General features: G+C 46.3%; 2 protein-coding genes across 2 annotated transcripts in view; both read right to left on the bottom strand.

Annotated features, from left to right (window-relative positions):
• The window catches only part of LOC8053809 (cytochrome P450 3A8), a 74997-nt gene extending 56513 nt beyond the window's left edge, over positions 1–18484 (bottom strand). Inside the window, exon 1 of the mRNA XM_040499284.2 lies at positions 18429–18484. The gene's annotated coding sequence lies outside the window, so the exon portion shown is untranslated. The remainder of the gene's footprint in view (positions 1–18428) is intronic.
• LOC120836966 lies at positions 4004–6227 on the bottom strand. Its single transcript, XM_040206106.1, has 3 exons — positions 5387–6227; positions 4718–4871; positions 4004–4037 (listed from the first exon to the last, which is right to left on the bottom strand). Exons 1-3 carry the CDS (start codon positions 6225–6227, stop codon positions 4004–4006), a joined length of 1029 nt encoding a protein of 342 aa, XP_040062040.1.
• Positions 18485–27106: the final 8622 nt, after the last annotated feature.

Raw genomic sequence — 27106 nt, 5'->3', positions numbered from 1 at the left:
GTCAACTTCGCCTCCAACTTTGTGTTTGACGAGTTTAGAGGTCTTGGTCTACCGATTTCTATAACAGCTTTTCCTGACGTGGGAAAAAACGATAGGCTTTGCACTGAATCGTAGACTGACTTGAGAGTTCGATGTCATACTCGACCAAGTTCGTCCTTCCGGGGACGGTGGAAAACAGATTTTGGTACTTGTCAAGCAAGGTAGTAAGTTCCAAAAGCTGGCCCTGACTCATCCGTTTCTTATCGATTGTAGCCTCTACAATCTCAGCGACAGTCAAACTCCCACTAGTTTTCCCCAGCTCAGGAATATGAGCTTTCCATTCCTCCGGCTGGTTCACTGCGATGCTGACAAATTGCACTCGTTCTATGTACGGCTTCATCAGGTTACAGTGGAATATGCGAACCTCTTTCCTGCGACCTGACAGCTTAACGACATAGTTTGTCTCGGAAAGTTTCTGCTGAACTGTTGCTGGCCCCTCCCATTGGACTTCTAGCTTATTTGCTTTGGCCGACCGCAAAAGCAGCACCTTGTCACCTTCCTTCAATGTGCGAAGGCGGCTGTTCTTGTCGTAATACAATTTACCACGCGCTTGAGCTCTCTCCATGTTTGCCTCAACCAGCTCTCGCGTCCTGTGTAGTTGATTCAGCAATGAAAGCATGTACTCCGCCACCGTTGGATTCTCGGCTTCGCCTTCCCAGCCTTCTCGCAGCAATCACAATGGCGAACGCAAATTTCGCCCGTAGACTAACTCAGCTGGCGTAAAACCACACTCTAAGAAAAAGTGAGCACCCCCCCTAGTCATCGTGCGTTTTGACGGATGTAACTACCCCACAGGCTTACCTAACTATCCACTGGGCTCGAGCCATTGAGAGTTAGCACCCTGTTGGAAGGTGACAAGCATGGGGTAGTCACGTTTTATAAACTCTTGAATTGAACATTCAAGTGCATGCAGTCGTTTAATAGTAAAAGTCACTTCAAAAATCTCAAAAAGTACTTAAAACTTGTTTTCTTTGTGCGTTGGTTATTTTTATTCAAATTTAAACCACTCGAAACAAGCGTGTGGCTCATTTCGCCTAAACTGGCAGAAAACAAACAAGTACAGGCAACATTGGTACGCACCTACTAAAACCCGAGGCAGATAAAAAGTATCGCGGTTGTCCTTTTTGGTTCCGTCGCGGGTTTTGGCGTCGTGCTCGAGGAATTTTACCAAATCTCTAGAAAAGCACAGAAAGCTACGCACAGGCGTGAGTTGACTTGAATGTTCGTTGGACGAGATACTCGTGTCGTCTCTTATTGTGCGGTTCAGTAAAGAGCGTGCTCTCAATAAAGGTGTGATCGGTCAGTTCTGCGTGCAGTTCAGTTGCAAATGGCCTCCTCGGTTCCGCCCAACTTGCGCTCCTGTCGTACCCAATTTTTTTGCTTGCAAGTGCAGTGAAGTATGAAGCATTGCACACCACGACTCAGGCTGGACGGGACGAACCTACACAGATATCTGCGATCATGTTCGTGTATTTCACTATTTCTCTGTCTCGGGTTACATGATTCGCCTTCACTGGCTCATTTGGCACATTTCATCGAGCATACTCGATAAAAAAAAAATTGCTCAAACAAGCGTGTGTCATCCAAGGCGGAGTACTTCGAAAGGGACTAGGATTTCAGGCCTTCCAGCACGCGTTCCTTTTATCTATATAAAAGATTCCAAGTAAATTTCCAAAAATAAGGCATTGGCAAACATATACGTGCTATTTGTTTTAGATTTTTTTTTTTTTTTTTTTTTTTTTAGGAAAAGTACTGCTGGAGACGACAGCAGGTGCAGCGCAGAGAACTATGTTCTCGGCGTTCTTTGATGCTGAACAGCTCATTCACACTGGAAGCGGATCCGCATTCGCAAAGCGGTTGTGAGCGCGGTTGTATAAAGATCCAGTCCAATTGCACGCGCACTTGATGTCATGGAGTGCGCGTGCAATCGTACTGGATATTTATACAACCGCGTTCGCAACCGCTTTGCAAACGCGGATCCGCTTCCAGTGTGAATGAGCGGTAAGGCCGGTTCAGACACTTGCGTTTGAATGAGTTTGACAGCTTTGCGTCGAGAACCGAAAGCGACTCACCGGCACGACTGTGCTTCGTATGAAGCGTGGAATCCAATTCAAGGAATCATCTTCGCACGCGATGTAAGCAGCAGGGATGCCCTGGTTTCTCGCTGCCGCAACGCAGTCAGACGCAGTCAAACGCCACTGTCTGAACCAGGCTTTACATAATTTAGTACACGTATTTCGCGTTCGTTGCAGGTGAAGGCACGGGCCCGAAAGCGGCAATTCTGCACTGTCCTCTTGGCGCGAGCGCGAGCGCATAGAACGCATATTTGAAAGACACGCGCTTAAGCAAAAACAATTGTAGCGAAAAGAAGAAAACTGAAACAACGCTTCGGGGAGGACTGACGGACGGGCTTTGCTAGAATCACCTGCGCGCGCTCAGTGTACTCAACATTTACTCAACCGCCGCTGAAGTCATTCGGATATGTAGAAAGAGAAAAGAAAATGCATCAGCGTGTTCAGAAAGTTGTGATTGCAGAAATTGTTTTCGATAATTAATACAATTAATTAAACCGGCTTCTGTATACTAAAAGTGTAGGCTAGCGAGAAAACGAAACTGATCAAAACGTGACGTGTAGCAACTATTCAAATTTATTCATAACCTGCAGTTGACTTTTGCAATGGATTACATTAGAGATACGAGCGCTTTCCTAAGGGCAGTAGAGGAAAATAATATATACGCGTAAACCTTGCACAGTCTTTTCGTATTTATGCAAAATATGACAGTGGTCACCATCCTAATCGGTCACAGAAAATACAGCAGTATATAAGTTGGCGGTGTCGACTAGACGTGTGTATAGGAATGTACAGTGTCAATATATCATATAGTACCTTGTGCTGTGTCTGAACGCGTTCCTGTGTAGAATGCTATGGTGTCTGTATGTCGGGTATGTGTGTAGTAGAATATGTACATACGTGAATGTCTGGCGAGGCGTTGAACACAAAGATCGTTGGTTTCGTTTTTTTCTAGTTTGAGCTCTGTCCGTTAGGTGGCGCGTGGCGCCGCCCAATTCAAGGAGTCGCGCGTTTATGTGTCTACTTATTTGAGTGAAAAACATGGAGGCGTTCCATGGCTCTACGGAGCTGACGGAGCAGCCCCAAAGGGTTCGGTTCTCAGCCTCTCGTCCCAGTGGGATCAGTCTCATAGCCAGTTGAATGGGTGTTCCGTGCGGTGGATAGCGCGAAGTGCGTGCACAAACGCGGTGAGGATTACCAGGGACTTGGAAGTGGATAACGAATGCTAACAGGTGAGCAGGAGCATTGAACGATCGGAATCGACGCCGCTTAAATCGGTGATGCTTCGCCTCGCCGCTGTCAACCGAAACCGCCGGATCACTTGCGGCAAGCACAGCAAGGAGACGCTCTGTTCAATAAAGATATCATTCCATTTGTCGCTATACGATTCCTTTCTTGAATGTTTTCTGGTCGCGAAGTAAATTCAGCCGGCCGCGCGAAAGCAGTCGCGGACAACACCCTCGAATGCCCCCCCCCCCCCCCCCCCCCCCCTTCCTTTCACATCGTCGCCTCTACTCGTAATACGTGCGGTGTCCGTGGTTCGAGGCGCGTTTTGGAGTGCTTCAGTGCGCACGGAAGGCCGCGAACGGGCGCACGCACTTGAGAATCGTATTTTAGCAAAAGCAGTCCAGCTCGCTAGGCCTTACTCGTACTGCTCCACCGTCGCTTGCCAGCCGCCATGTTGCTTTTGGGGGTGCTCACTTTGACAACCTGTTGATTGCGTGCCGTGTGATTACCCGTGGGGTTGTCAGTATAACGAAGGTGGGGTAGCGATATCTGTGACGGCTTCTGACTACCCCAAAGCTAGTACCCCACGACAACCCTTTTGTTGAGAGTGCAGTCGACTCATGAGCGACGGTTCGCAGCGCGAAAAGCATCGCAGGCAAAGCCAACTACCAGTCCTTTCCCTGATCGTGGCACAGGGCCCTGAGAACGAAAATAATCCCTGGAGAGGGATTATACCCCTCTTATTCCCCCTCTCCAAGGATTATTTTCGTCATCGTTGTCCAGCTCGCTTGCACCTTTGCATTTAATTGCATTATAATCAGGCCCTGAGAATACATTTCATTACCGAGTGTGCCCTCTCCACGATGTTACTTTGAGGGTGGCTTACTGAGCTGTGGAAAAGCTTTATACCACATTTCTCAAGAAAGCTGGTCGTTAAAGCGCTTGTAAAAACGCTACCGAGATCACACTGGATCTCACTCGGGAACCCGATATGGGAAAATACAGTCAGCAAGTTGTCCACTATTTCTACCGAGGTTTGTTCCTTCAGAGGAACGGCTTCTGGAAACTTGCTAGCTGGGCATAGCATAGTCAGAATATACTTAAAACCTGTCTTCGTTGCAGTTAATGGCCCTACGACATCTATCACGAGCCTTTTAAATGGCTCCGAGATTATCGGCACTAGGGTGAGAGGCGCCTTCCTTCGTTCGTTCGGCCTTCCCGTCCTTTGGCATGTGTCACAAGAGCGAACAAACTCTTCTACGTCCCTTAAGCACCCCGGCCAGTAACACTCGGCTAAAAGCCTACACTTTGTCTTCGTGATGCCCAGGTGCCCGGACCATCCTTCTTTATGAGCAAGCTCAAGAAGGTCACCCCTATACCTAGAAGGGACTACGAGTTGTTCTACTTCTTTGCCGGATTTGTCCTTGAAGTTACGGTACAGAATACCTCTGCGCTCGTAAAAAGACACGTTCGGTGACAGGTCTTTACCCACGCTCTCTCGGCACTTAGCTAGTGACGCATCTGTTTTCTGTTCTGCGATAAGAGTCATCTTATCAATACTCGTTAGAGCTCGAAAATGTTGGCTCTCTGGTGAAACCAGCGTAGTCATTCCCGATCCCGCAGTCGCTTCGTCGCGATATGCGTCGATGTCTGGGGAAATCAGCGTAGTTATTCCCGATTTCGCAGTCGCTTCCTCGGGAGAAGTAGGCCAAGTTCACACCTGCGAATCGGCGGGCGAATCTGCAAGGATTCGGCCGCCGGGCGTAGCGTCCACTGTGCATTGCCGCGGCCGATTCCGCTTCGGCGGCAGCGCATTGGCTGTAAGTGTGAACCAGGCCTAATACAATTTCCTTTTCGCGTGCTTCCTTCTTTTTTATCGAGCGAGTTACTACTAGGACAGGATTCATGTCGAGCGCGACACCAGACTCGCTCAACTGCTTTGTACGAACAGCTGGGCAACACGCCATCGGAAAGCGCTGCATCCATGTCTACTACCAGGAACGGTCCGCTTAGTTTGACTTTAGCTACGGGCAGGCTATAAGACCGACCTTCCAAAGCCTGGCGGATCCACACGCAATCACCCGTGAAATCCGATTGCTTTACTAGCGATGAATGTACCACGTCGTACGTGGCTCCAGTGTCTCGCAGACCTTTGCAATGTGTACCGTTTACTTTTATGTTGTACAAGTAAGGCTCAAGTAGTTCCTCAGGATTCCGCAGACTCAAGTTAACTGGACACACTTTAGGCACACAACAACCCGCAGCCACATGTCCAGCTTGGTTACATTTATAGCATCGAATTGGTTTTCGTTCTTCGAACGACTTCCTTTTGATTTTCTTGTCATCCGAAGCCATCTCTACCGTTTCTGGTGTCGGACTGTCCGTAGTAGGCTCGTACTTTCTTGAGCCTGAGTGGTCCCACTTCCGCGGCTGATTTCTGGCCAATGTAGGCTTATCGTCCGTTACCTCTCTGCGCCTGGAGCAATACTGATCAGCGTAATCGGCAGCTTTCTGGATATTTTCGACCTCGGGTAGGTCTTGGATCCATTCCTTCAAGGTCATAGGAATAGAAGAGAAAAACGGTTCCAGAGCTAATTGCTTCAGGATTTTTTCGCGGTCCTCAAATGCGTTGGCCCCACGAAGCCAGCTTTCAAGAGAGCCTTTAAGCCTGTAAGCGAACTCTGGGTAGCTTTCCTTACCGTCTTTTTTGGTTTGTCGGAACTTTATCCTGAAGGCTTCAGGCGACAACCTGAACTTTCTCAGCAGGCTCGATTTCACGACAGAGTAGTCCTCTGCTTCTTCGGGGTCCAACCCAGCCATAAAATCGGCTACTTCTGCTGGTAGTAAACTCAAAAGCCGTTGCGGCCAGCTCGACCTCTCAAAACACATCTTGGTGCATGTGCGTTCGAAGTTGATGAGGTAAAGACCCAAGTCCCCTCTGACACGAAGAGGCTGCAGCAAGCTTCGCTTCGAGTGGGGACGGCGGCAACGCACGCAACATGTCGTCTAACCACTTCCTTGTTGTCATGCAGCTTTTGCTGATTGCCGGCGGGCGTACTCTCGATTCAACTGCACCATCACCAGAGACATCGGGAACAGAAGCAAACAAAGCAGCGTGTCACTTTGGGCAACTGGACCACGTGGTCTTCGGCTTCGTTACGTCATTGACACAAGCGCCATCGACTATAAGAGCCACAGCCTGGCCTCAGGCCATCAGCCCCTTGGGAGGCAGGCCTGCAGTTAGCCGAACTCCTACCCGGCGTCCGCAAGAAGGCCAACACGCCCCCTCTGGTTCTCAAACCAGCTGCACAGGAACAGCTAGCAGCAAGGTACCCTCGGCATCTACACATATACACGGACGGTTCGGTGGACACGTTTCAGCAAAGCAGCACGGCAGCCTACCACATCCCGGACTTACAAAAAGACTGGAGCGCCCGCACTACTCACATCGTGTCGTCCACGACCGCCGAGCTGCTGGCGATCGCGGAAGCCCTGACTGCGACGAAGTCGCTGCCTCCACAACGAATCGCTGTCCTCACGGACTCACGTGGAGGAATTCAGCGCATACGCAAACCTGGTCCATGCCCCACTGCCAACGAGATGAGACGGGTAGTCCGCCAGCTTGAAGAACATGGACACTCCATCTCGCTCCGGTGGGTCCCATCCCATGTGGGCCTCCGCGGAAACGAGATCGTGGACCGCATAGCCTTACGTGCCAACGACCTCTCTCCTACACTAAGGGCGCCTCCTGATCCCAAGCGCTACCAGCAAACCATTCAGGCTTTCTTCTCGGATCTTTCCCCCTGGAGCAGCTCAAAGCGGCCACCTTGCCTGACCCAGGGGTTAAACCGGTCCGACGCGACGCTGCTCTTCCGACTTAGAACAGGGAGCGCATACACAGGGAGGCTGCTCCACCGGTTTGGACGCAGAGACACTCCGCTCTGTCAGCGGTGTGCGGTCACCGAGGACGAGGTTCACATAGTCTGGGGCTGCCCTCTTCACGAGGAAGCTCGGAAGACGTTTCTCTCCGCCCTATCCTCACAACACATCCGACCAATGACAGCATCAGACGTAGTTTTCCCTGAAGGTCCCAGGCATAGAAGACGGATCATACAGTCCCTCCTACTGGGTTTCCTACGAGAGACCGGTCTAGCAGAGCAACTATGACGCCCCTCCTGCTCTTCCGCTAAGTGCCACTAGCCCAGTTCGGACTCGCTAACTGGCTCACTGAGACATGAATGCTGCTGGTTTCTTTTGCCTTCCCCCCCCTCCCCCCTACTCACCTAAGCCCCATCTTTTCCCCTCCTTTCATCCCAGGGCGGAACAACGCTTGCACTCTTGGCAAAGCTAACCCTGCCTTTCCCCACATCACGACACCCCCCCCCCCCCCCCCCCCCCCAGGCCATCAGTGGGCACGGCGGCAACGCACGCAACATGTCGTCTAACCACTTCCTTGTTGTCATGCAGCTCTTGCTGATTGCCGGCGGGCGTACTCTCGATTCAACTGCACCATCACCAGAGACATTGGGAACAGAAGCAAACAAAGCAGCGTGTCACTTTGGGCAACTGGACCACGTGATCATCGGCTTCGTTACGTTATCGACACAAGCGCCATCGACTATAAGAGCCACAGCCTGCCCTCAGGCCATCAATGGGCACGGCGGCAAGGCACGCAACATGTCGTCTAACCACTTCTTTGTTGTCATGCAGGTTAGTAAGAAGCGTTTTTTCGAATTCAAGAGCAATTATGTTTGCCTTGTAGTGCTGCCGTGCCCCGGCTTTTTGTTATGTATTGTTGCCGACTGTGCTTACTCCGTACGCTATGTATACTGCTGTTAGCTGGGGACGTCGAACTTAACCCGGGCCCGATGACGGATGCTCAGGCAAAACAGTTCGCTGATATGCTGAAGCTTCTCCAGGATCTTTCGACGCGCTCAGTCAAGATAGAAGAGGGCCAGTGTAGCCTGATTCAGACGGTTAACGAAATCAAAGCTAACCAAGCACTAATCGAAAATAAAATTGAAGTAATTGGCCGAAGAATTGATTCTGTTGAGTCGGTAACAACTGATATCCGGAAAGAACTCACTGAGGTATACGAAGTAATCAAATCTGTGCAAGAAGACAACGCGTCTTTACAAAGTCGCTTGGATGACTTCGAAGATTGGTCGAGACGCAAAAACCTAATTTTTCACGGAGTAACAGGGATTCAAGGTCTGACACATGGGCACAAACAGGAAGTAAAATTATTGAAATACTATCTCGTTCAGTTGACCCCAGATAACCTTGGAGAGCATCGATCGTGCCCATAGATTGGGATATTTCTCGGACGACCGATGCAAACCGGTTATCGTGAAATTCGCGTCGTACAAACTAAAAGACAAGGTTTTATCGCTCCGTTCGACGCTGAAAAACGCTGGGACTACAGTGAACGAGGATTTCTGTCTGGCGACACGACAGGCAAGAAAGAAACTTCTTCAATTCGGAACCCATCTCAAAATCCAACCTTCAAACTCCGGTACAACGAACTTCTTATTGGCCAAACAAGCTACTTTTATGATCCGCTTACTAATAGTGTACAACAAGCAGACCTGCGCATTGGCGGCTTGTCTGCCTTACTATCGCTGGAAATAACCAAACTCAAAATGCCAGTCATGCAGCACCTACGTTGTAGCATGTTGCGAGGGGTGGTGGCCCTATTGAGACATCGTCCTCTGCGCAACTGTCCATTATTTTTACGATTATTAGGAGGGTTATTAATAAACGGGACGACCTTTGTTCAATAATTGACTCATCAAATGCTACTATTGTTATTTTGACAGAAACTTGGCTGACAAGTAAGATTTGTAACAGTGAAATTTTGCACTATCAAACGAAGTTTAATATCTATCGGCAAGTTAGAGTTGGTAAAAGTGGCGGCGGTGTTATGCTCGCTGTGGCTGATATTTCTTCATTTCTTGTAAACGTTGCCACGAATCTGGAGATCCTGTAGATTTGCATTTGTTTAAATCATCGTAAATATGTTTTGGGCGTTTGCTATCGTGCTCCTTCGAGAAGATCTACCTTTGTGTCTGACCTTCATGACGTCGTGATTGCTGTCACAGTCCGTTTCCCTGACGTCCCAGTCTTAGTGTTAGGAGACTTTAATTATCCAAACATTACGTGGTCAAACGACGGCCCCTGTTGAAATACGTTTTCCACAGAATCCAATGACTTTTTAAAGCTGTGCGCCGATTTTAATTTCACTCAAGTTGTTACGCAGCCTACTCGGGTTACTTGTTCTTCGGCCACGGTGCTGGACCTTGTGCTGACGACGTCACGCGAGCTTATATTGCCTCTCACGTACCTACCTGGTCTCAGTGATCATTCATTCTTCCACTTTGATTTTGTTGTTCCGGTGTGTCGCTCTCCAGTGCAAGTAAAACGGATATCTGACTATGCCCGAGCCAATTTTGGAGCTATTAATCATGAATTGGGTACTTTTTTAGCGATTATCCGCGTAATTTTTCTGAGCGTTCTGTTGACCATAATTGGATGTTGTTCAAAGAAAACGTGGCCTCCCTTACAAATAGATATGTACCTGTACGAACTGTACGTAATTACACTTCCTCCTTATGGTTCAACCAGACGCTCAGAAGGGTCTCAAATAGGAAAAAGGGATGTTTCGTGCTGCAAAGTTATCCGTGTTTCCCAACGCAGAGCATCGTTGGGCAGCATATTAGTCTCCTGCAGCAGTGTATAAGACGTCTATTGCCGAAGCCAAGCTCAATTTTTTCGAATGTACCCTACCCACTATGTTGCGCAACAACCCTCAACAATTTTGGAACGTCGTAAACCCTTCTGAGAGGCTTGACGTAGTGCTGAACAACGAGGATGATGAGACGATAGCGGCGAATGAGTGTGCAGCTGTGCTAAACGAATTATTCACAAAATCATTTTCGAATTTAACCACTAATTCCTATCCGGATGTTTAGGAATACAATATTTGTGCTATGAATTCTATTAATATAGAATGTGCCGGTATAGTGAAAGTTATCGCCAACCTTAAACTATCGTCATCGTGTGGAATTGATAATATTAACTCGAAGTTTCTCAAAAACACTACTATGTATTCCTCTATTATCTTAACAAAGCTATTTCGGCAATTACTCGAACTCGGAAGCCTTCCCGAGGACTGGAGGGTGGGGAAGGTGATTCCTATCCATAAAGGTGGTGACAAATCCAGCCCAAGTAATTATCGCCCGATTTCCTTAATAAGTGTCGCTTGCAAAATTTTAGAGCACATAATCTATTCGAATCCCGTTAATTTTCTTAATTCCCATACATTCTTTTCTCCTGCTCAACATGGCTTTAGAAAACTGTTCTCGTGCGAAACTGAGCTATTTACACTTCCGCATAATCTTCACTCTTGCCTCGATCGTTCAGCTCAGGTTGAATGCATTTTTTTAGATCTCTCTAAGGCATTTGACAAAGTTTCACATAGGCTTCTTTTGTATAAACTCAGCAAACTGAACATTGACTCTCATGTTTTGACTTGGATCAACGCCTTTTCAACTAACCGATCTCAATTTGTTCATGTTAATGGCATTAACCCACACCCCCCTCCTGTGACTTCTGGTGTCCCCCAGGGTTCACTACTCGGCCCTCTTTTGTTTTTAATATATATTAATGACCTTCCTTCGCATATCTCATCCTCAGTTGGTCTCGTCGCAGACGATTGTGTCATTTATTCTGAAGTAGCTAACGATTTTGACGTTCTTGCACTCCAGTCTGACCTTGACAGTATTTCTCGTTGGTGTGATAAATGGCAAATGAAACTCAATATTAACAAGTGCAAATCCATGAGAGTATCACGTCAAAATAACACCTGTCCCTCGTACCATATAAGAACTGTTGAGCTGGAATTCGTGTCCTCATTTAAATATCTTGGTGTTCATATCACTAACAACCTCTCATGGAACATTCATATTGAGTATATAATTAAAAACGCTAACCGCATGTTGGGCTTTCTAAAAAGGAACTTCTCTCTTGCCCCACTGTCCTTAAAACTACTTCTTTACAAATCATTGGTCCGCAGCAAACTTGAGTATTCTTCCGCTATCTGGGACCCCGGTGTAACGCTTGCATTATAATTAGAAGCTGCTCAAAACCGTTCTGTTCGATTCATATCGCACATCTAGCGTAACAGCAATGAAAACTACCCTAAGCTTGCCTGACATCTCCCTACGTAGAAAAATATCTTGTCTATACTTATTTCATAAAATTTACCACCACAATGAAAATCTTCGTCAGCGTCTGTTAACACAACCATCATACGTGTCATCACGTTTCGATTATAAAAATAAAGTTGGCATCCCTCAGTGTCGCACCTCAAGCTTTCATCAGTCTTTCATACCCATGACATCACTGGACTGGAATTGCCTTCCCGCGCCTGTTGCCAGCATAGCCGAGAGTGCCGGATTCAAAGCTGCACTTTGCGAATATTTTTTGGATTTTGGTTGACAGTGTTTTGTTTTAACAATGTTCTGTTTTTGGATTTTTATGGTTACCTGCCTAATTACTGTTTGTCTTTGTGTGCAATTAGATGTGTGTGTCCACTCCCCTCTATAATGCCTTCGGGCCCTGAGAGAATGAATGAATAAATAAATAAATATCCAATTTTGAAGCACTGCCCCCAACCGCACTGGCCTCACCAGCGACCTTTACTTTTTGTTAAAGCATTTCTAACTCGAGATCCTCTTTCTTTCGTCTCCTCTGCACCTCACTCCAACATTCGGAAATTTCGTCGGCGTCCGAGCCACAAGTTTCAATGGCCTTGATAATCTCGGGCTTTCTCATGGCCTTTGCGACCTTTAAGTCCAACTCTTCCGCCAAGAGCATTAATTCAGGCTTCACTATCGCCGCGAGATTCATCGTGCCACGCTTTTGAAATCCCGAAAAAGGTCTGGCTGCCTTCGTCCCGTTCCCTTGTCACCGGCACGGTGACAACCTACAAATCAAATATTTCGGCTGCTCGGGAACAAGAACAACGCCTCCGGCACTCACCAACCGAATCCGCAGGTCCCCGGAGCCGTCGGTCCTACCACTGCCACCAGCTGTTACGTTTCTGGGCAGCCCACCGGAGACGGAGACTGTAGTTGGTCTGACTGCGTTTATTGCATCTCGGCAGCAGGACGAAGAAGTGCCACGCGCTTCCTCGGTTCCAACACGGCACTATGCGCCGCTGACGCAGCAGGTTGACGGCGACGCCCTCGCTAGCGTCGATAAGCGAGGCCAACAAAAGAACAACATAACACCAAACATAGTCAGGGCTGCAAGGTGGCTGTTCCATGTCTCTGAGATGTGTTTCCACAAACCCATACACCACCAAATCCTTCTTTGTTAGTTGCTCCTCTACCTCTTCCCATTTTAACCTATTTCTAACACCCTGCGTGTTAATATATCCAGTGTCTGATTGTGCTGTTCGTTTGTACCCGTTCTTACGTTTTCTCCTCTTTTTAACCCTGGGTGCCCCTCCTGACTTTGTTGGGTTTTCAGTTAGTTTAGTGCCCCCAGGGCCCTCGGTCCCCCCAAAGAAGCAGTCCCAGTGCGGCCCATCCTATTCCCCACCCTGTAACCCGTCGCCTCACTGTAGTGAATGACATCTGCGAAAAAGCGAGAGCCAGCCTCGTACACTTCCCTCGGCCAGGGGGCGCTGTAGACGCTACAGCGCCCCTTGCCCGAGAGAAACAGCCCTATAGGGGCCCCACGCTATTCCTCGAATGTTCCGTTAGGGCGAGCGCCAACCCGATACCCAAAACTCAGTTTATGTTCGGCGCATGTGCAGTGGGAGGCCCCTATTTCTTTTGGGTACCCCAATTCTAAAACTCTAATATCTGGCCAGTATCGCATCTCTGATATCTGGCCAGTATTTCAGCTTATGATGGACTCCAGCGGACGCCATGAACCATGTCGGAGCCAATTAAATACTGTGTGAGTGTCGGGCGGCCTTCGGCAGGGGGTCGCGAGGGACGCGTAGTCACGTGGTACAGGGCTGAATTGGCTGGGATGGCTCGTAGCGTCCTCTGCGATCAACAGTAAGGTGACACTGACACGAATTCCAGTTTTTCCTGTTTTTATTTTCCTTTAACTTTCCGCCAATAGGGCTGTGTGGCGGCGTCCGAAGGTCGCCATGTTCGGGGGAGTCCCCTGTGGGATCGGGCGCTCAAGGTCGCTTGGCCGGCGCGTTTGTCGGGCGCTCTGGGAACAAATATTGTTTTCCCGGATTGTTAAGGGTGACTGCCGGGGGAAGAGGGGAGCGTGGGGAGCCCAGGAAGGCTCCGACATCCGCCGAAGGGCGAAGCAACCCGAAATAATGTTGTTGTTGTTGTTGTTGTTGCTGTTGTTGCACCTTGAAGTCTTGTTTCCCACGCCTCGGCGAGCGGTGGCTCCTACGCGGAAGTACAGGGTCGTTCCAAAGTCGATGTCTCCGCAAATGTGCTCGTGTTGTTTTTCTTTCCTTGCGCAAAACTGAGAGCGCTGATTGGCTCTAAGAAGCTTCATCTTGATTCGTCAACTTATGGTCCGCAAAACACTCATGGTATGCATATATAGAGGGCGTTTGGCGAGAAACGGCGATCTGCGCTGGGAACCCTCTGAGTTCGATCCCCGCCACCCTCGCCCGTTCCGATCTGGGTGAGCTTCGTACCGGCACGCTTCTTGTAATCACTACTGCGTGATACACGTTAAAAACCCCAGGTTAGCGGTTGTACTACACTGGCTGAATTTCTCATCTACAGCTAAGAGACCGATTACCCGTTGAGGCGTATCTCCCATCAAGGCTGTATAAACATACAAAGCGAGCCAGTTAAAAAAAAAAAGAAAAAATGGGAAACGGGGATCGCTCGCCGTGGTAGGGGTACCATCTTCCGGTGGAAGTTGGAGACCGCGGAGCTGGCCGGGGCTCCGCCGGTAATCGTTTTTTCCTTTCCCGCGTCGGGATTTTCCGTAGTTCGGAACTTTGGGCCGAGGCCTCAGTTAGCCTCCGGGGGGTCTAGGACTTTTCGGCGTAGGGCGTTTCGGCGTAGGGCGTTTCGGCGTAGGGCGTTTCGGTGCACGGGCGTTTCGGTGCACGGGCGTTTCGGTGCACGGGCGTTTCGGTGTACGGACTTTTCGGTGTACGGAATTTTCGGTGTACGGACTTTTCGGTGTACGGACTTTTAGGTGCGCGGACGTTTCGGGGTGGGAGTTTTCGGTGCACGGAAAATCCAAATCACAATTTTTTTGTGTGTTCTTTTTTTTTTTTTTTCTCTAAACATAATAAGCACTATTTTAGCTAAAAAATTTTTTCGCACTTCATAAATTTTTAGACTTGGCCATCCATTTACGGCCACTTACTGATATACGACCTAAGTGACTTTGTTAGGCGCAGTACCATCTTGCGTGAGGATTGGGGACGTTGGACGTTATGGTTCGTTTTGTCGGTGTCTCTTTTCCAACGTACGCACTAGTCGCATCACATGTCTCGGGTAATTTTCAACAATCTTAAAGGGGTGATGCAACAATTTTTGCACTTTGCGCAAATACCACTTAGTACGGACCCCTGACGTTAATGACCTATGAAACACGCGTTCGTTTTTCACCCCACGCAATAGAAGTCCCAGAGAAAAATTAAAGAAAAACGACCAGGCGTTCACCCCCTCAACTCGCAGCCGGAACAAGCGGCCACGGGATCTGGAGCCGATTGTGGGTTGGCAAAACACAGGACACGCGCTGAGTTCCAGATACTGCTATGGCTCGGCTATTGTCGTCGTTGCAGCGATTGGACATGGGCCACTACCCGAATGCTTCTCGAGCTAGCAATTATCACGAGCCCAAATCGAGTGCCCACGCAATGCTCGGGTCCAATCTATGAACCGCATTTAAATATCGTCATTGGGGTGTACTGTGATCCCCACGTTACGTCATCAGATTTTGCGAAGGAGAGATTGAATGAAAATGATCGCTTTTGTCCTTGAATTTTCGCCGCAACAATGGAGTTTCTTGGGTAGTGGCGTTGCGTGCGAGTATCCTTGGGTCCCACTAGCGCCAGTAAGCTCGTGTGAAGTGAAAAAAATATTCCAATCGAATATCGTTGCACCGCTCCTTTAAGCTTCTTGCTGTTGGTGCCTCTCCTACACAGCTTACCAATAATAAGGCCCAAAAGAGACACCGGCAAATTAAACATAATGTCCAACGTACCCAGTCCTCCCGCAAGACGGGGCTGCGCCTAACGAAGTCACTTAGGTCGCATATGAGTAAGTGACCACAAATGGATGACCAAGTCTACAAATTTATAAAGTGCGAAAAAATAAATTTCTAGCTAAAATCGTGCTTATTACGTTTAGAGAAAACAAAAACAAAAAAAAAAAACAAAAAAAAAACCACGTGATTTTGATTTTCTGTGCACCGAAACGTCCGTGCACCGAAAAGTCCGTGCACCGAAAAGTCCGTGCACCGAAAAGTCCGTGCACCGAAAAGTCCGTGCACCAAAAAGACCGCACCGAAACGCCCTACACCAAAACGTTCTACACCGAAATGTCCGGATCCCGCCTCCGGGAGTTGTTTTAGCCTACGGGCTTGTGTGTGCTTGCAGTGCGGTGCGTGCTTTTGCCTGCGGGCCTGGTTGTGGCACTCCGGTGCGAGTCTGTGCGTGGTGCGGTGTTTCGTGCGGATCATCTCTCCGATCGCCAGACCAGTGTTCAGCGTCCGGGAACTCAGGTCGACCTTCGGCAGCGTCTGGACTTAGATTCCTCACAGGTAATACTTTTATGTTGTGTTTGCCTGTATCCAATGCTTTCAAGTTCCTTATCTTTAGTCTTGTCTTTGAAAACATGTGGTATTGCTGACCGGGATGTCGGTGCCTGTGCCCCGATATTTTGGCTAGACTGCTCACTGTGTTCGTTATTTTTTATATCTCCTGTTGAGGCCGTGCCCGGCCGAGTGACGCGTGTTTTGAAATATTAAATTTATTTGTTTCGTTTTATAACTCAACGTGTCGTCGCCTCTCCACCAGCTTCTACACCAGGCGTGGACCTATCGACCGTCACCGCGGTCTAACCTAAATCTTCTGTACTTTTTAAGTAATTTTTGTTAACCTCGGAATGGGTTACTTTTATTATTCTATTTCCTCCCCACTTCGTGACAGACACGGAGCATGCGAAGAGAAACAGAGAAACCCACTAATCCATCAAACCAGAGCTCGGTGTTTTGACCTCTCCGCTCGCTCCCGGCTCCTCCTCTACCCCCCTTTCTCGGCGCAGAGGACTGAATTTCGTAGCGTTAGCTACACTGGCCGATGTCGAGCAGTTTCGCGTGGCCCTCATAATGAGCCATGCTCATTATGCGGAGCGCGCGGCGGCGGCGGCGGCGGAGCTCCGCATAATGAGCACGGCTCGCATAATGAGCACGGCTTATTATGAGAGCCACGCGAAGCCGCCGCCGCGCCCGTCTCCCCCGCCTCGCTGATCTGCGCATTACAGAGGAGTGACGTCGTAGCCGCGGCAGACGCACTGGCGCCGCCGCGTGCCCAGCTGTGCGCCTCCGTTGCGCAGTAGCCAAGTCTGATGCTGCACCGGAGCCGCTTGATAGCGCCTCTCATTTTGTGTGCATAAGCTCACGCTACGTATATCCTGGCATAGCCCAGCTAAGCCACCGCAATTTTTATTTGTATGGTTATACTTTATACAGATGGGTCCCCTCCCACGCCCCAATAAAATATCGAGGATTTATTTAGGCCATTAGACCAAAACGTGTGCACTACTCACTGCAGGCGACTAAATTACTCGCAATAAATTATTTTCACAGTAATTGTCGTAAACGTCCGATTATTTTCCCGGCGTAATAATTTGTCAAAAATGTGTTTCTCAACTAGAAAATCTACTTTAGCCGTTACCAAGATGTAGGCCCCCTTCCCCATCTAATCCCGAACTCCGTGTTTTTTATCAGTAAGTTTATGATTGAAAATATATTTTTTTAATGCACACGTCAGCCTGCTGGAAAGAAAAAAGTATCAACAGATAGAAGACAAGATGTGGCCGAAGATTAGAAATGTTAAGCAACCAGCAATAATACTATTTTTTTTTTAAGGGCTATTTTCCCCAGGATTGTGACCGGTACCAAACAAATGTTGACACCCATGGCCGACACAGCACTCTGGTTGCCGCCGTCGCTCATAGACGGCGGTAGCTGTCCAGAGTGTTGTGTTTGCCGGTTGTCTGCTTGCCGCCGTCGCTCATAGATCGCGGCAGCATTTCTTCAGAGGAAGAAGAGCGGAAACGGAACCAGCGGGCGATGTGCGCAGCAGCGTGAATGGTTTCGCAACCGCCGTGAGGCCGCTCTCGCCTAAAGTTACTCTGCGTTAAGCGCTTCAGATGTTCCTCGCAAAAGAAGAACAGATCGCTCTCCTGGAAAGCCACCGCCGAGAACAGAAGCTACAGCTCCGCTGCTCTTCCTTCTTCACCACAGTAAAGAGGCTGAAAGTTTTTTTTTTTATTTTTTCGAATGTTACGCAACTGTTAGAACTTCATCAAAGACATGGAGGCCGGTTAAAGAATAGGTGGATGTTTACTACGCGTCAGGCACGTATGCCTGCCATAAGAACGACTGGGCGCGCCGCGTGCACCCAGTCCCCGTAGGATTTTGACTCGGGTACGTTTGTTCAGTGAAATTTGTGTACCCTTAGTCCAGGTTCTTCGGCCCCCTCTGTGTAAAATCTTAGCTCGATACGTTCAAAAACCGATTTATGTGGTCCCTAAAAACAGCCATCGATCCCTTTGACTCATCCTGTAGTATCGCCAAAGAGCGATCGATGTTATTTATGGGGTTGGAAGTTTTTACTACGACCCAATTCCACATCAGTATATAAGTATGAGAAAATCGGCAACATTAGCCTACGTTTAACTTGTTCGAATAAACGAAAGGAGGGACGAGCGCTGAAACTGCAAATTTACTGACAAACGAGGCCCAGCAACACCAACCACCGCAAACAAACGAACTAAAATGCACAAAAACAATGGGCAAAAGAGACCGCACACCACATAGATTTAACAAGTACTATGCTTCGTTCTACCTTACCTAGAGATGCATCCAGCGCTACGATTTGATGGGACCCATCAGACGTCCTCAAAAGTGCACTATCATGGTGGTCATCATGTTTTTGTACGTGTTCTATCATCGCTGAACCAACCAAAAAAAAAAAGCCCTAGTGACGCTGTTTGATTGTTCCCATTACCTCTTAGTGTCAGATGCATGCGGACTTACGCTGAAACGAAGTATAAGAAACTATCTCATTTTCGTGCAGATAAAGAAATGTTTGACTTATGCTGCTATCTACTCTTTATCGATCTCGAAGGCCTCTCGAAATATTTTTACCTTTCATCTTTCCTTCTTTCAGTGCCTTGAAAGCTATCAAGGTCAGGATCACAAAGGGCAACCGGGACAATGCAAAGGAAATAATACCCTGGTCATCCAGACTTAGATAACGTTCAGATTGGGACACGGCGCGTTTGTCACATGCCGATTCGTCATAGGGCAACTGGTAATAGGCCCATTCGTCACAGCGGAACCTTCGCCATAGGATAATTCGTAACTCGGGCCGCCTGTCACACAGTAACCCAAAATTTGTCATGGTTCTTTCTAGTTGGGTTTCTTGAAAAATTTGGTTGACCGTGCCAAACCCGTACAAGGTCTTCAAGGTTGATCGCGGGCAAAGACTCTGTAACAGGTGCTGCAGTTCCGGGTATTAGACCAAAGGTCCGACATTCGGAACGGAACTAGAAGTAGTAGAAAACAAAGAAACCTCGCAAAGAACCTAAGCCATATTTAGAAAAAACGAACAAAAAGAGTTTGTCTAAAAGTATCGCCAGGTCGTCATTGTTTGCTTTGTTGTTGTACGCGTGTCACCCGATTCACCCAGATTCAGGAATTTCGTAGCTGCTTTCCTTTTTTCGGATGGCGGATGTACCAGGGTTTAAGAGAAACGTCATTTTTGCATGGGATCTTACTCTCGCTTTTGAAATGGAGTTGATCACAACAGAGAGGGGTGGAGCTATGCTCCTCCACGGCGGACACTCTTACACTCGTATTAAGTCTAACGAACCGACGCTCTACTGAACCTGCAGGCAAAGGACACTTTGTAAAACTAAAGTTGTAACTGACCTAGCCATAACTTGTATACAATCCTACTCGAGCGACCACACGCAGGTCGGTAACCCAACCGAGCTAAGTGTTCTCAGAGTCCGTCATGAGTTGAAGCTAAGAGCAGGTAAGTTGCGAAAAGTTGTTTTTATATTCCCAGTTTTGCATAATAAGAACCAACTTTTGAATGTGCTTCTTGCTTGCAGTGGAAGGACGCCTAGCACCACACCAGATACTTTTGGATGCAGCCTCCTCCGTAGCGGACGACACTGCCTCGCAGATTCCTGCTGCATCCACACTACGGCGCACGATTTGGAAACAGAGGCAGCGCGCGAATTTTGTGTACAGTGTACCATCCTGCAGGGCAGACATTCGAATGCCCGCAGAGTTTAAGGTAAAGTGCTTTCCTGCGTCATGTATTTGATTTTGTAATAACTGTTCCAACTTCATGCAGGTCACAGCCAAAGGAGATTTGTTTGTCCTGCACGACAGCGGTGACGGCGACAGCGAGAGACTTCTCACCTTTGCAACTGAGCGCAACCTGAGCTATTTGGCCCGGGCAACACCCTGGTTCGCAGACGGAACCTTCAAGGTCACCCCTGAGCAGTTCTACCAGCTTTACACTGTGCATGCAGTCGTCAACGGTGTAGTAGAGCTTATGGTTTACGGCTTGCTGGCCAACAATCAGAAACCACCTACAGAAGGTAAGCACTAAAAGTTACAAAAACGGATCTCTCGGTATGTCAAATATTGTGATTTTGTCTACATAATTGTTACTTTTTTTGTAATACTGACTACACAGAATTGTTAATACTATTTTTTGTTCAAGGTTCTTCGATGTGCTGCTGGGCCGCGTTGGGACCCACTGCTTTGAGGTGGTCTTCACTGACTTCGAGATCGCTGCCATCAACGCCATAAAAGCCATGGCCTCTAGCGCAAGGATTCGGGGATGCTTCTTCCATTTATCCCAGTCGGTATACAGGGAGGTGTGCTCTAGCGGTCTTCAGAGTCGATAAAATGCTGATGAAGAGTTTGCTGTTAAGGTACGCAAAATTATTTCGTTCTTTTTTATATATATATAAACTGCGTTTCAGACTAAAAAACATTTACTTCCGTTCCGTGCACTTTCAGATGAGAATGCAGCCTGCACTGGCCTTCTTGCCAATTTCCGACATCCCAGAGGCATTCCAGGACTTGGTCGAGGTTTTCCCCTCGGAGGCTACACACGTGGCGGACTACATTGAAGATGTCTACATCGGCAGGCCCCGTCGAAACGGCCATGTCTACAGTCATCTTCCTTCCGACAGCTTGGTCAGTGAGGGAATCGACATTGGCGGAAATGCCAAGAACAAATAACAGCATCGAGGCTTGGCACCGAGGACTGCGGGTATTAATCTAATATTTCCTAAGTTGTTTGTAGCAACAAACGCGAATTACATTATTTCGTTGGATGGGCGGTGCAGCTGGTGTTTCGACGTAAAATAACTAAACCTTTCTAAGTACTAATTGGGGGCGGAAACTTAAAATATATTGTCACGAAATTACAAACAAAAAATTCAAATTCTTTATCATCACCACTGCTCGGGAATGAAGAGAGAGAGAGAAAGAGATGAATCAAGACGGGGCCTCCGGGATTTCTCCAAAATATGATGACTGCATACATGACCGCGTTTTATGTCTTCCGTCACCCATATGTTGTTCTAAGTAAAGATACGCTTCATAGTAAAGCTGTGCTCGTGCTTTCTGCGGTTAGTTGCGCACTCAGTGAGACTATACAGTAATAACAGTTTGTGCGTGTTTTTCTTTCTTTAAGAGCAATGTGGGCTGCAGCTCCCCCAACATCTGGGCCTTCCTGGGATGTGTCAAGAGGGAGCAGTCCTTGCCGGAAATGAAATTCGCTCAAGCCGAGGGCGGCACTACGTCTTCAAGGGTGTCGAAAAAGCACGCTGACTGCAACAAGCGCCTTCAGATTGTCGACAGCCACTACGACTGTCGCAACCGTCTGGAAATGTTGAGGGCAGCAGCCCCCGAAATATTGCGTTTTAAAATGCTGACTACTCGACTAATAAACCTTTTGTTTTCAAGTGTAATCATGACGCACTTGGTATTCACTTATAAATTAGGTAATGGCTTTCATTGCACCCAGCTGCGGTAGCATTTGTTATACGTCAGCAATGATGGGCACCAGCCCGGTGTAAATGAATATTAGCGTAGTCGGTTTCGCGACTCATTGTGTATCAAAGGTCTTGCATTATAGTCAGAATTTCAACAAATAAATAAACTTGGAACTTTCATTTCAGTGCCTTTTCTTAAATTTCATATGACGAATTCTCCTGTAACGAGTTCCCCTATGACGAATTGTCCTAAGTGACCAATTGCCCTATTACCAGTTGGCCTATGACGAATCGGCATGTTACGAACGGGCCTACACCCGTTCAGATTATTGCCAGGAGACAAGTTAAATATAAATCCTATTCCACGGACATCTCTAGCTCTTCACAAAACTGAAATAAAGTTTCTCAGTACATGTTGAATCAGGGTCCATGTGGTCGGCGGCTCTTTTGTTTGTTACTTATTTCTACTTTTGTGCGTTTTTTTTTTTGCGTTGGTTGTTGTTCGGCTTTCTCTTCCAATAAAATTCCTCTTGTCAGTCAATGCTCGTCTTGCGTGCTTCTTTCGCTTGTCTTTGTGTTTTTAGAGCGCGGCTCTCAGGCTCCCGTTTCAGCGTTTCACGGCGTCGGCGTCGGCGTAACTGCCCCGCTAAATTTAGCGGGAAATTGAATTGATGTTGAGGTCACGTGACGACAATTTTCCCGTTTAATCTAGCGGAAAACTGAAATTTCATGGGTTACGTGACACGAAGTTCTGTGACGTGATTTTCCCAGCTAAATTTAGCGGGGAAACAACACCGATTAAGTTTCCCCGCTAAATTTAGCATTGAAAATCACGTCACATGACTTCGTGTCACTTCACCCATTAACAAATTCAGCGGGAGGAGGAGGGGAGGAGAAAAGGAAGAGGAGGGATGAGCATGAGGAGGGTAGGAAGAGGAGAGGGCACGGAGGAGGAGGAGCATTCCCTCGTCTCCGTACCCTCCCTCCCCTCTTCCTCCTCAAGAGCTGCGCTCTAGTTTCGAGATGCCACGCAACACCGGCGCCTACAGGCGGCTCTTGGCAAGTGCATCTGCACGGCAGTCGGAGTTCCTACACCCCCGATTTTAAAATAGAATAGAGTGCCCTTTTCAACTCCTTCGACGAGCGGATAAGAAACCACAACCGCGCCCAACTTCACCGGCTCACAACCTCCGCACATAACAGAGCCATCCTCCATCTGCTAGGGCACTCTACAGACTATCTGCCCTCCCCATTTCCTCGAATCCACCTCCTTGGGACGGCATTCTTCGTCTCGTCGTTCACCTCATACCCTGCAACATGGATCGACGTAAACCTGAGGTTACGCGAAAAAAAAAACAGCAGGCACTGCAAACATTAAAGCATAATTAAATTCCCAGCGACCACCAACTGAAAACATCATAACAAATCAAGCGCAGTCCGCTGAACGCATTAAGAATAACATTCCACGAACAACAAAAATATAGAAAGCATTAACAAAATGCGACGAGCTCTTTGTCATATTCCGAACAAACCGGTGTTTTGAGTACCAGGATATTTCAAGTTCCGATATTATTTTTATTGATTTAGCAATGCTCACCACGTTTATATAACTTGAGGATACTATCGCAGGGTAGACTACCGTTTGGTGGCCATTTGAAATTGGTTTCTTGATTTATCTTAGAATTCGGGAGTGTTCTGTAAGGGTTTATTTTTTCCGAAGATTCGGTGTTTTTCGGAGGACAGTGCTAAATGTTCAGAGTAGACGGACACAGAAGAGCAAAAAAGAAAGTAGAGAAAGAAAAGAAGGGACGTAGGAGCACAGAAGATATGATGAAATAGGGTATGCATTAGAATAAAATAATTGAAGGAAAGAATAGAACTACTAAATACATTCAATGCACACACACACACAAAAAAAAAAAAAAACGCTTAGCCATGCATGATTCACATGTCTGAAACAAGCCAAATGAAGAAACCGCTTTTTCGTTTAATTTTATTCTCTAAAGCGAGATAGAAAATCAGACCTTTAACACCTCCAACGAATGTGCCTTCTTATCTACAAGTCAAATGTAAGAAATTATCCGCAGCTGATTCTGCATTTTCAGTCGTGGTTGCAATGTTGCCATCTTCGGCATCCATCATAAGTTGCAAGAAGTCCTCCAGCCGTTAGAAAAATGAAAAAAAGTAACCACCTTGAGATACATACCTGTACAAATACTACAGTTTGTCACTAGTGGTTTTTCAGGTGTAATTTATTAATATATTAATCCTATATATCTAATGTGGAGAGCAAGTTGTCTGCTTCTTGCGTGGGAGTTCCGGTGATGTCAGAACAACGCCGAGCTTTCATTGGCTTCGATTGAATGGATAGTGGGTAGGCCACAATGCTAGATGCCTTGAGGTCTGCCCACAATTTTTTTCTATCACCCAATAAGAGTTCGGCGTTCTGGCATCATCATAACCCCAGTGCCAAAAGCAGGCGAACTTGCTTTCCGCATAGTTTTCTCAAAACGTAATGCAGCTGCCATGTCCATTAAATGATAAGAGAGGACATCAGAAAATACGAATTATGCATTTAGTCTGATATAGGGTTAGATATAACAAAATACCTAGAGGCAAGATGCGGAAAGTACACATGCTTCGTCAAACATATCTATTAAAAAAATGATCATAAACGATTGCAGCCTTCTACACGGCGCCTTTTGCGTCTTGCGGATATTACATTTAAGGTGCTTTTTCTTTTCTTTTGCTGCTTTAGACCAGTTAGTACGAGGTTGTCGGAACGGATTCAATCTCACATCTGGTTCAGAAAGGAAAGACTAAAAAAAAATCGAAATTAAAACTGTTCAAAAGGATACACTTGCGTTTCTTAAGCAGCAGACACAAAAAAAAAAAATTTGCAGTGGGAAAATAAGTATTTTGTTCAGAATAATAATTTTGTTAATGTGGAGCAAGGTTTGTGGTTCCAAATCCGATTTCATTTGTAGAATAGAAATTGTCGAACCTGAATGCACGCCCTGCCATATTATGTTTTATGTTTTTATTGTAGCAATTACCATATGTTTTATATATAATGAAAAGTAAATGATAATTATGCCTGCAAAAAGAAATCTCACACACACACACACATACACACACAGATACACACACATACACATACATACATACACACACATATACATACATACACACATACGTACACACACATACATACATACATACATACATATATATATATATGATTGAAGCTTGTGGGGCCGGTGATTATTGAAATACACAAGAAAGATCCATGGACTGAACAAAACAAGGAAAGCTTTAGTATCGTTTCGAGAGGAGGCCTTTTTTCTTCGGAATTACTATTGAGGGAACTTGGCACGATATTTTTGTAGTCCCGCGAAGTAAACAGTAACAGCAAACACACACACGCACACACAGACACACCCACACACGCACGCGCACACACACACACACACGCGCGCACACACCCAGATATATATATAGTACTGAAAGGATATAAACAAGTTTGTTTTAATGCATCCAATAATAAAAAAAAATATATATTAGAGTAAAAGACGAGTTAGCATTTGTCTCTTGTTTGATGTCACGGTAGTCTGAACTGAAGAGTGAATTTTGTTGGCGTGGTAACACATTGCCCTTGTGATTACAAACCGATTGCATGGTGATTAAAATCTTATAATAAAAAATAACTAAACATTAGACATTCTCTACCGCCGGTTCCGGCAGTGGGGTGACTGAAAAATCTAAATTTAAATGTTTAGCGTGCTTTATTAAACGACCACGTTAGTGCATAACCATCATCATACTATATAGCACGTCAACTGTGCTTTAGAAGTGCCTTACCTTTGGCAGAACTATTTAGTTATTTCTATTATTGCAGAAATAACAGGTACAAAACATGTGATTACAAAAATGTGTACTTTGTCCTTTAAGCACAAGATGAAAAAAAAACCATTATCTTTAAGAACGATATGACAGAGTAACACAGCAAACCGATGTTGCATTTTATTTCTCAGATATGTCGCTGACAAAATATTGAACTACAGCAATCTTAGTTGTATAATGAGTACTAAAAATAATAACGTATTTAAACACTAGATTTCAGTTTCATACTTAGCTCTATGAGTGCAGACGCAAGAAATAACCCTCAAAATGAACCCCACTAAGCCTCAAGCATTTTTACTTACTTCGGGAAGAGGCATTGATTTCGCTTCGAATTCATCTGGCTTCAACGTAGATTCGTGCCATGTTATACAATTCTCACTGTTTTCAGATGAACCTGATCCATCGTTTCGATCGATATATTTTACGAGGTAATGCGAATTATAGCTTAAAACGAATATTGTCCTTCAATCATAAATTGTTTACGTCCATATTTAAACGTTCTCTTCGGCGGAGCACTAAGCATGTGGCATATCATCTGCCTTTACCTGCGTATGCTAGGAGTAAAGCCCTGACATTGGAACGTAAACTAGGCAGATTGCCATACACGTTAATATGTCATACACCTCAATTTCCTTTCCGAATCACGATGATTTTGAGACAGAGGCTTTTGAAGTAAAGAAATATATCAGAGTTGAAGGTCTTTACTTGGAATAGTTTGATAACTGCCGCGAACATAGCTGAAAGAGACGTCAACGGAACAAAATTTATACACAAGACAGAAATATTCTGAAGTTCTCAAAATGGTAGCATTCAAGGAACATTGTATAGAAACAAAATATTTCATTGCAAAACATGGCAATAAAATAATATTAGAGAATATTAGAACCATAAGAACGGTTAGAATAACGTGACATGGTACTCGACATTTAATATTTGACAGTTGCAACTAACATAAGGACAGATTTGCCCACCAAGACTTGGGAAAGGTATTACAAATACCCGGCTTGAATTGTATATGCTTCATATGTTACATCATATATTTTACAACCCGTAACGCAAGCGTTAAAAAAGTTCATTTCCAATAGTTTAGTATTGAATTGAATTTGGTAATCTTGGTAACTGTATATTTTTAAATCATTTTTGGGAGAGCTAGCATAACTGCACAAATGACTTAATATACAGACGAAAATTCAAAATTTAAGAAATTTTTCGTGTGTGTGGCGGGCTATGAGCTATCATAAAGACGACACGACGACTTTTTCTGTCCTAACAATATAGCTAACTAAAGAATTTTGAAACATTTATGTAGCATGAACTAGATTTGGAACTCTCCAGACGATGAATTGGTGTACTGTCTTAACAGAATCTTTCCCATTCTGACTAAATTCATAAATGTGAATGTTTAATAATAATAGTTTCATTTGCATATAAATAGGGTGGGACCTAAAGAAAAAGTTGTACAAGCACCTTGACCGGTTTTCAGCCCCCTACAGGCACACAGCAGCGGAGAAAAAAAGGAAAACAAATTACATAAATCAAATGCTTAACCAAACACACACTCACACAAACAATACACACACAGCCTACTGGATAATTGCT

Source organism: Ixodes scapularis, unplaced genomic scaffold (genome assembly GCF_016920785.2).
Source record: "Ixodes scapularis isolate PalLabHiFi unplaced genomic scaffold, ASM1692078v2 PGA_scaffold0__279_contigs__length_252992795, whole genome shotgun sequence".
NCBI classification, from domain to species: Eukaryota; Metazoa; Arthropoda; class Arachnida; order Ixodida; family Ixodidae; genus Ixodes; species Ixodes scapularis.
Note: the sequence above shows the minus strand (reverse complement) of the source record. Positions and strands in the feature narration are given on the sequence as shown.

Bases quoted from the DNA above. Each gene is read 5' to 3' on its own strand.
- LOC120836966 (XM_040206106.1), bottom strand. From the start codon at position 6,227: ATGTGTTTTGAGAGGTCGAGCTGGCCGCAACGGCTTTTGAGTTTACTA. The intron at 4,872-5,386 runs GTCGGTCTTATA...CTCTTATCGCAG, and splicing joins GATCCGCCAGGCTTTGGAAG to AACAGAAAACAGATGCGTCA. The intron at 4,038-4,717 runs GTATAGGGGTGA...TTTCGTTCTCAG, and splicing joins CAACTCGTAGTCCCTTCTAG to GGCCCTGTGCCACGATCAGG.